Raw genomic sequence first — 9,922 nt, 5'->3', positions numbered from 1 at the left:
TCATGCCGAAGCCACACCCTCGCCACGAAGCCAGTGGCTCCCAAACGCTGCTCCGCGGAACCCCCGGACGTCCTCGGTCTGTCACGTGTTGTCGTGGAGGGAGGGTGGGGACAATGAGAACTGAAGGAGGAGACTTTTCCCATGAGCCGAAGAGGGGCCTGGGATGAGCTCAGAGGGAGTCTAAGGAGACCTCGGGGCCAGGGGTGAAGGCCGGGCGGCTGTGGCAGTGAACCAGCAGTGAAGGGCAGCTGGACCAGGACGAGGGACACAGCAGGGCTCCAAAGGCAGATGGCGCCAGAGACCAGCGGCCCGGGTCACTGCTACCCTCTGCCCCCTGGGGGCGCTCAGGCTAGCGTCCCTTCTCTGGGAATGGGAATCAAGCCATACGCAAAGGGTATTATTATTACCTGTTAAAAACATAGTTGAATTTGTGTTGGGAGATTCCTATCACATCCACACGCTAATCAAGGAAAAGTGACATCAACACACCAGAGTGTGAGCTGGGGGTGTCCCAGAGTGACGCAAGAATGGGGAATACTGTCCTTTTCCGTTCTTTTGTCTTTTTATGGCCAAACCTGCAGCATATGAAAGTTCCCAGACGAGGGGTCGAACCAGAGCTGCAGCTGCCGGCCTACTCGACAGCCAGAGCCATGCTGGATCCGAGCCACATCGGTGCCCTACGCCACAGCTTGCAGCAACGCGGGATCCTTAACCCACTGAGTGATGCCAGGATCCGACCTGCACCCTCATGGATACTAGTCCGGTTCTTAACCCCGATGAGCCACAAGGGGAACTCCGTGGGGAATATTTTCCAATTCCTCCACATTCTCTGCTTTCACATGGTCCTTAATGAGGGACTCATAAGCGGGGGAAAAAAGGAACAGAAACCATAATCTTGGAAATAAAAAAGGGTTATTTTTAAGCGTCCCTGTTTATCTATTCTGAGCTTTCACACATTTCTCAGTAAGTATTTCTTAAAAAAAGAAGAAAAAGCTGTCAAGGGAAATGTCCAAAATTTACTTCTTTTTTTAAGGTACAAAAAGTGATCGGTTTGTGTAACTAAGTTATTCAAATAGTAAATGCTGTTACCAGAAATGATCAGCTGCCCATTTCCTGTCTGAGGACGGAACACTGTGTTGTCACCGCAAACATTTCCCAAACAGGGGAGGGGACCTTTGCAGGGATAAATGGGCAGCGGCCCCTGGAAAGCCCAGCATTGCGGGCAGGTGGCGGCTCTGGCTCCACTCAGCGCATCCCGCTCTGTGAGGCAGGTAAGCCCTGATGCTCCCACTCGGGGACACAGGGGCCCCTTTGCAGGAGGTTCTAGGCCTTGGCCCAGGGCCAGTGGCAGGTGGGCAGGAGGGAGGCAGGACGTGTGTCCAATTCAGGGACGGCTTTGCGGCCTCTGAGGACCTGTCCTGCCTCTGGGGCTCTTTTTCATCCTGCAAAGGGAGGGACCTGCCCCAGGGCTCCGGGGGTCCCTTCAGGCTCTGCCTCTGTGGGATGCTGATTCGAGCCAGCTGTGCCCCTCATGCAGCTCTGCCCCCCCTCCCCTGCCAGGGCCAGACCTCCGTGAGTGCCACGAGGTGGTCTCCCTGCCTGGCACAGGGCACTGCTCTGGGCAGAGCCCATGGGGTCTCCAGGGAGACCTCCAGGGCCCCGGGCCAAGCCGACAGGCAGGTGCGTCTGTCCAGCCACTGAAGGGACAGACCCGCAAAAACGCAGCCAGCCCTCCAACCTGGCCTCGCAGACACGGGCTATTTCTCCAATAAATTTTTTGGGGGGGAAAATGGCTTAACTCTTTTTGAAAGAAATGGTTGCGTGAGACCAAAGGAAACAAAGAGTGGTGGCGATTTATTGTCTCTCTCCTGGGCTTGTCCAACAGCCTCTCCGCTGGCCTCTGCAGGAGACTCAGCTCAGCTCCCTCGCCTCCCCCTCCCTCTTCTGCTTTTCTCTCTCTTCCCCTCCTCCCTCCTAACCCCCCGCCATCCAAACATCTCTTCTAAATTCTGCGCTGAGTGGGCAGAGGCTGAAGGGAGATAATCCTGTTTCTTGAGGTCACCACCATTGAACTCAGCCTTGTTCAGGCTTTTGTGCAGAGGCACTGAAGCCCTGTCCCCAGGGACCACAGCTTGGAGATACTGAGAGGCTTGCAGGTACTGAGAGGGGGTGGCGTGGGGAGGAGGTGACAGCCCGAGAATTCCTCTTCTTGGCCAGGCATCACTTATGTCACCTGAGCCATTCAACATGTTGCACAGAAATGGGATTTGGGGCTCAGAGAGCCTTAGTCACTTGCTTGTCACCACAGAGCCATCACAAGCGATCACAATGAAACCCTCATTCACGTCTCTGAGACCCTGAGGCCAGGCCGCTTCCTCTCCACCTGGAGGCCCTTCCAGGCTGATGGTGGAGACACCCACCATGTGGGCACCTGGCAGGGGCTGGAAAGAACACTCTAGCCACCTGGGCCTTACCCCCGGCCCCTAGCAGGGCCACCTAGACTCCAGTTCTGCTCCCGATGCCTTTGGGGGCCCCGCTCCCTGAACCCTCACTGCGACCAGGCACCACGACCTGCCGGCCTGCCTGAGGTCACACTTGTCATCAAGAGGCCAGGAGGGGCCCTGTGACCCCTGAGTCAGGGCAGGGCTCCTCCCTGGGCTTCCACCTGGGGACACCCAGGGGACCTAGCGGAAAAGGAGCCCCTGCCTCCCAGTCCCCTCTGAGGGAGTCTGCTCCCCCAACAGGAGGGGGACAGGTTCTCCCTGGACAGCACCTCCCCCATCACCAGCTTCCCCACCTCGGACGGAGCCTGGCACCCCGGCTTCTCACCCTCGCTCCTCCGCGTGCCCGCTGTGGGACCTGGGAAAAGCCCCTTCCCCTCTCTGGGCCCAGTTTCTCCACTGGGGAGCCTGGGAACCATTCTCGCACTTGCTCAAAGGCTGAGAGGGAGCCCAGAGCAGCCTCCTGGATGATGGGAGCCCAGGAGTGCCTCCCCCTGGGAGGTGACAGAGCAGCAGAGACAGCAGAATATGCAGGCCACACAGGGGAAAGGGGAGGTGCTCGGGGCAGCTTCTGGCCTCTGAGACCTAAAGGAGCTTTGCTTTTCAGACATGAGGGCGGAGGGCATGTCCTCTTTCCTGGCTCTGGGGCTCCTGGTGGCTGGACTGTGCTCCAGGGTCCACTGCGTCCCAGCGGATGACCTTGCCTCAAAGATTGTGACCCTGAAGGACCAGATCAAGAAGCTGCCAGCGCCCAACACCGCCGTCGTCTCCAGCAACACCGACTTCGCCTTCAGCCTCTACAAGCAGCTGGTTTCTTTAGACCCCAGTAAGAATGTCATCTTCTCCCCGCTGAGCGTCTCCATGGCCTTGGCCTTCCTGTCTCTGGGGGCCCGAGGCCCCACCCTGACAGAGCTCCTGGAAGGCCTCAAGTTCAACCTCACAGAGACCCCTGAGGCAGAAATCCACCAGGGCTTCCAGCACCTCCTGCAGGCCCTCAGCCAACCCAGCAACCTGCTGCAGCTGAACGTGGGCAACGCCATGTTCATTGGTGAGCGGCTGAAGCTGCTGGACAAGTTCGTCCAAGAGGCCCGTGAGCTGTACCACTCCGAGGCCTTCTCCATCAGCTTTAAGGACTCCGATGCTGCCGTAAAGTTCATCAACGACTATGTAAAGAATAAGACCAAGGGGAAAATTGTGGATTTGTTCAAAGAACTTTCCCCGGAAACAGTCCTGGTTCTGGTGAACTGCATCTACTTTAAAGGTGGGTGCCCTGTTTGGGTTCAGAGGGAAACACATGAAGTCTTGTAACTTCGGGCTTATTTCTGTCTTGCCTCAGCCAGTGTGTCCTTAGTTAAAACATTACTGGGCAGGGGGCGGGGGGGGCTGCCCTTGGCCGAGGGGGGCTTGGCACCGAGGCTGTGTCCCAAACATAGGATGTGTCTATTTGGGGTTTTTCCAAGTGGCGGTTTTTGTTGCGGAAGCTAAGGGCTCGGAAGCCTCCTAAGCCTTTGCCTGGGGCAGAGGGAGACCTGTATGCTGGCTGCAGTTTTGCCTGGCTGGCAGGTGAAGGGAGCTTTGCTTTCAGATCCCTGGGGCGGGCGGGACGCCAGGTTCCTGAGCAATGAGACGCTTTTGGACACGCTCAGGAAGGGTTGCACTTGGCACACCGCGGCCTGTGCCTGACCTGGGTCAGGTTGAAGGGGACTTGGGTTCTGGGGGCAGAGGTGGGGTTGGCAGCTGGCCTCCCCCTGAGGCAGCCTCTGGGGAGCCCGGCCACCCCCGGGGTTTCAACTGTGCTCCTTGATACGTAAGCGAGTGGGCGTGGCAAGGCCCTCACGGGGAGGAAGCCTCAGGGAAGAGGAGCAGCCAGGACAGGAGGTTCTCCCAGTTTCCGGTTGGTCCAGGGCCCCTTCCCACGGATAGAAACTGAGCCTTGCCCACCTCAGCCCGGGACTCGATGATGATGAGCGGGAAGGCAGATTTCACACCGGAAGCCAGCAGCGCACAGAGAGGACCCGGAATAGATAAGGACACCAGGGCCGCTGAGGCCGGGGCGGTCAGGGGCCTAAGAGACACTGGCTGTGGGGAGGCAGGTTAGTCCCGAGCCAGGGGCTCCCGCTGGGCTCTGGCAGCGGCCAGGGCCTGCCTGGGTTTTCCTCTGTAAATGAAGGCACAGAATCGCATGTCTCTGGGAAACCATCCAGATCCGTCTTGGGATGTTTGATGTTCGAATCTCCTGTGCTTTCCTGTCCTCCCTCCCTGCCTTGTCCTGTCCTGCGAATCTGTCCCCCCACCCACCTGCCCCAGGGACACCCCAGGCAGCTCAGCTTTCCTTCCACTCATGGGCACACAGGGAAGGCTGGGAACAAAGCCGGAAGTGGGGAGACCACACACTCAGGGAAGCCCCAGGGCTCTGCTCTGCTGGAGAAGCTCCCCACTGAGTGCTCCAAACTCCCGGGGTGGGGAGACCCGAGCCTTCTCCTCTGCTGACCCTGCCCTGCCCTCCCGGGCCCCACGGGGCTCCTGATCCAGCCTGGTCCCCAAGCCTGGGCGAAGGAGTGCCCTCCATTCCAGGCCAACGCCTAACCCCTGGTCACTCATGCTGTTCCTTCAAGGACCAGGATGTCCCATTTGTCCCCAGGCTCAGCCTGCGCCCACCTCTCCCTTGCCCCCCACATCCCTCTTGGTTCCTCACGTAGCACAGTTACCCAGGCTTCTTTCCTGGCCCCTTCGCCCCCTGACCTGTGGGGATCACCCCATCCCCAAGGGCGTCCCCACCTGCCCAGGAGGATGTGCAGACCTAGGAGGCCGCCCCTAGGGGCACGTGGGGGTGTTGGTGTGTGGGGGTGTCTTCACAGGGCAGAGGGGGCAGAGGCAGGCAGCCCTTGCATCTCAGACTCTCGACTCTCCCTCCGCCTCCAGCCCAGTGGAAGATGCCCTTTAATCCCAACTTTACCACGGAGGCAGATTTCCACGTGAGCAAGAACAGGACGGTGAGGGTGCCCATGATGGGCATTATGGGCCGGACCGTGCCCTACTTCCGGGACAAGGAGCTGGCCTGCACGGTGGTGGAGCTCCCGTACACCAGCAATGACAGCGCGCTCTTCATCCTCCCTGACGACGGCAGGATGGCGGCCGTGGAAGCCAAGCTGCTCCCAGAGACGCTGAGGAGGTGGAGAGCCTCCCTGCACCCCAGGTGACTGTCCCCAGCACCCGGTGCTTTGCAGGGGGCGGGGGGCACCTGCCTCCTGGGCCCTTCCCTCTTGTCCTGGACTCCTGATGCCCAGCACTCGGGGCCTCACTCCCGTCCTGGGCCGGGGGCAGAGGCGGGAGAGCCCAGCCGGGAATGACCTTGCCCCTTGGTGCCTGCGTGGCCTTGGCCTGAAGTTTTCCTTTGTGTAAGGGGCCGAGGCGCCTCGCACTCGGAGAAGAACCGGACTTCAGGCATCTTCCACACCCCCCCCCCAACCCTCCCACGCGTTGACTCTGCCTCTGCCAGTCTGAGGGGGGCGCCGGGTCAGAACCCTGACTGGCATCCGGGCTCAGGGGAGGCCGGCTCTGAGGTCAGCTCCGCGCGGGCTCCGCAGGATCACTGAGGACCTACTATGTGCAGGGGCTAATTTAGATCCCGAGGGGAGGGTGGCAGACGAAGCCTTAACCCCTGCCCTGGCGCGGCTTAGTGCGTAATTGAGGAGACGGACAAGGAGCAAATGAAATGAATTCTCTGGTGTGTCGAAAGGGAAGGAATGGGGAGGGGGGCCTAGGAAAGTAAAATAAAAGGATTAGGAAATTCGACCCCAGACGTCGTTTGAGACTTTAAATAGGGTGACCGTCAGATGACGTTTGAGGTGAGGAATTGAGCCCCGAGACCATGTCAGGGAAAAGCATTCCTGGCACGGGGAACAGCCTGTGCACAGCCTCGAAGGCAGGAGGAGCCTGCTGTGACTGAGGACCAGGGAGGCCAGAGCAGCAGAAGCAGAGGGAGGGAGGGGGCAAGTTGGGAGAGGTCAGGGCCCCCAGGGAGGTCAGGTTCTGTGGGGGCTGCAGAGCCCTTGACTGCCACCCCCCCCCCCCGCCCCCGCAATGTAAACGGAGAGTCAGCACAAGGTCTGAAGTGAGAGAATGACTGATTGGGTCACGTTCCAGCGGGATCCCCTTGGGGGCTGAGTGGAGACCAGTCTGCAGAGACAAACCTGGAGGCAGGGAGGCCAGCCTGGAGCCCAGTGCAGTCACCCAGGGGCAGCAGCTGGGGCTGGACCAGGAGGGAGCCAGGAAGTGTGAGAAGCAGGTGGATTCTGGATAAAATGTGGGCAGACACACAGGCCAGAACGTGGAAGAACAAGAGGACAACAGAGGGAGAGGCAGTGCTGGCCCTGTGTCTGCAAGAGGCACAGGGAGGGTGTGTGGGCAGCAGTGCAGGGGGTGGTGGGGGAGAGCTCCAGCCCCAGAGGCCCGCTCCCAGGCTCACAGTCCCCCAGCCACTCCCTCTGCTTCTCTGGGGCTCAGCTCCCTCCTGAGAGGGACAGTCCTTGATCCACTGTCCTGAGTGGGAGGTTCGGCAGATCCAAGGGAGTAATGGGTGTGGAAGGCAAGAGGGGGCCCTTCGATTCGTTGATTGATGTCCCCAAGGCCCTTGGATGCAGCCCCCAGCCCTCCATGTCCCCCCAAGCCCCTGCCCAGCCCTCACTTCCCTGCCCCCCACACTCACCTGCCCTCCACGCTGTGGGGCAGCCCCTCTTTCCTCCCTCTTTGCTGCAAGTGCATCCGCCTGCCCCCCGTCCTCCTGGTTCCCAGCCAGCTCCTTCCCACCTCTGGGACTCGGGCTCCGTGGCACCTCCTCCAGCAAGCCCTCTCGGTGCCCGTGGAGCCAGTGGCCACAGCAGAGTCTCCCAGCAGCTGCGGACTCCCTGTTGGACTGAGGGAGGTTCCCGCTGCCCTGCAGGCTCCCAGGGAAGAAGCAGGACCAGGCGTGGGCACCGCCCCAGCCCCAGCCTTGGTGACTGCCTGGCCTGATAGACTCCTGCAGAGGTGAACGGAGGCCTGACGGGTTCAGGAGATGTAGCCTGGGGGGTTAAGAACCCGAGGAAAGGAACCTTCTTTTCTGGGGTAAGGCGGCAATGGGCGTGGAGCCAAGGAGGCTGTGCTGTGAGGGGTGATCAGTGGGACAGCCTCCCGAGCAGAAGTTCACGTTTATTTTCTTGTTTCCTAGACGGATAACTGCCCTCTACCTGCCACGGTTTTCCATCTCTGGGGACTATACGCTGCATGACATCCTTCCCCAGCTGGGCATTAAGAAAGTCTTCAGCCGCCAGGCTGACCTGTCAGGAATCACAGATCAAGTGCGCCTGCAAGTTTCCCAGGTCAGTCTTCACACTGGACAGTCCATCTTCCTCATCGGAGGGTGAAAAGCGAGGGCCCGAGAGACGTTCGGGTAAACCAGAACTGGCAAAGTCATTGCCTTTCTTGTAACTCAGTCCCCCTCCCTGGGTGACTCTCATGTTGTGGCCAGGTCCCCATCTGACCTGACAGGTGATGTGACCCAGAAGCCTGCCATGCGGAAGGACCCGGGGAGGTCCAGCTGGGGACCCCCCAGGCCAGGCCCCATCGTGCACAGCCTGAAGAGGCAGATGATTGAACTCCTGTACCCCTCCAACTTTTCCCCTCAAAAGGAAGATCATGCTTCCTGGCTGGTGTGCGGTGCCTAGCAGAGCGGGTCAGAGGAAAGAGAGGATAGCACTGGCCATAGAGCCGTCTTGATGCAAACACACGAAGAGCCCACGGGAAGAACATCAGGGGCCCTGGCACGGAGACCTTGGAAGCAGAGTGGTCAGAGAGAATGGGGGTGACCGGGCAGCCCCCAAGTCTCCCCTGCATCCCACCTGCCAAAGGATGCCCGTGTGCCGAGGGGCCGCGTGGTCCCGGGCTGGGAAGCCGCCACATCCTCTGCAAAGTAGCCGAGGCCCCAGGGACATGGAGCTGAGGCTGGACACGTGCAAAAGGCACCCCAGCCCATCTGCTTCTTGGCCGTGGACGGGCCGTGGACGGGCCGTGGACAGTTGTCCGTAGGAAAAGGGGCTTCCTTGCCTCCTGCAGCTGGGCTGGGGGTGGGAGGGCAGCACCGTCTCTGGTTTAAGAGAGAAGGGAGCCCCTGCTCTTTGCCTCTGTGACCCCTGGGCAACTCGCTTCGAGCCTTGGAGCCTCAGTTTGCACACCCGTGCATCACAACTGCGTGACCCCACTGAAAGGTCTGTCGGGGGAACAAGCAGATTGAGCAGGCTGACGGCACAGTGACAGGCCAGCAGCTGCTGCTGGATGAGTGTCAGTCCCCTTAGAGGAGTTCTCTGGTGGGTAATGACTGGTGTCCCCGCAGGTGGTCCACAGAGCTGTGCTTGACGTGGACGAGGAGGGCACGGAAGGAGCTGCTGCCACGGGAATCGGCATACAACCCACATCCCTAGTGCTTTTGATGGTGCGTTTCAACAGGCCCTTTCTGTTTTCCATAATTCACAAAGACACCCAGAGCATCATCTTTTCAGGGAAAGTCACCGACCCCAGTCAAGCCTAGAGCTCCCCTCCAAGTGCCAGGTCTCCTCATTAAGGAGCTGGGTGCCCTGGTCCCTGGGGCAGCCTGGCACCACCTGCTCACCCTTGGGAAGGTGACAGTCGCCCTCTGGAGGCTCCACACACACAGGGGTCTGCGCCCTGCTCCGGGGAGGCTCTGAGACCTCCCACAGCAATAAAGCATCTTTCTGAGCTGGACTCCTTCCTTCCTGTGCTTCTCTGCCCTGATCTGCCTATCTCCACCCCTGCTGCCCCCTGGGCCCAGAGGCTGAGCCCCTGAATTCCCACACAGTCTACACCCCTGGACTCTGGCCCCTGGACTTCACCAGCCATCCCAAGGGCAGGCTCTAGGCTGTGACCAAACCCACTGGACTCAGGCCCAGGACTGGGAGGGGCCCCTGCTGCCCGATGCCCACGTCCAGGGCTCTGGCCCCAGGGTCCACGAGCCGCCCCCGTGCTGACCATGGCAGGGGCTCCCAACCCTGACCTCTCTTGGCCCTGCCCCTGCACCCCTGGCTCCTGCAGCTGAGCGGGCCTCCCCCCACCACCCACGCTCTCCCCTCTGCCCCCAGCCCCCCAACCTGGGGACAGGAACTCCTTCCAGATTCCTAGGTGAGCCCCTCCCCCCTGACCAGGTCTGTGTCCTCCCCTGACAGAGGATGCCCCACCCAGAGTGGGGGTGCGAGGGAAGAGCAGCAAACACCCTCCCCCTCGCAATAAAAGGAACCCCAGGGTCCTTCACCCCCCTGATGTGACCAGGGGCTGCCTGGTCTCCAGGCACACAGCTCCAGGCACTCATGCTGACGCCACCCAGGACTGAGGGCTTGAGGGCTCTCTGCCAGGCAGGCTGCTCAGACCTC

The 9,922-nt window shown here is 60.4% G+C and overlaps 1 protein-coding gene across 1 annotated transcript; it reads left to right on the top strand.

The window, feature by feature from the left end:
- Positions 1 to 1,217: 1,217 nt before the first annotated feature.
- On the top strand, positions 1,218 to 9,260 carry LOC125135657 (serpin A3-5-like). The gene is made up of 5 exons (XM_047795978.1): positions 1,218 to 1,271; positions 3,109 to 3,762; positions 5,424 to 5,697; positions 7,711 to 7,861; positions 8,872 to 9,260. Exons 2-5 carry the CDS (start codon positions 3,111 to 3,113, stop codon positions 9,064 to 9,066), a joined length of 1,272 nt encoding a protein of 423 aa, XP_047651934.1. The 5' UTR covers positions 1,218 to 1,271; positions 3,109 to 3,110; the 3' UTR covers positions 9,067 to 9,260.
- The last annotated feature ends 662 nt before the right edge of the window (positions 9,261 to 9,922 follow it).

Source organism: Phacochoerus africanus, chromosome 9 (assembly GCF_016906955.1).
Source record: "Phacochoerus africanus isolate WHEZ1 chromosome 9, ROS_Pafr_v1, whole genome shotgun sequence".
Lineage (NCBI taxonomy): Eukaryota > Metazoa > Chordata > Mammalia > Artiodactyla > Suidae > Phacochoerus > Phacochoerus africanus.
This window is presented reverse-complemented; position numbering and strand designations above follow the sequence as displayed.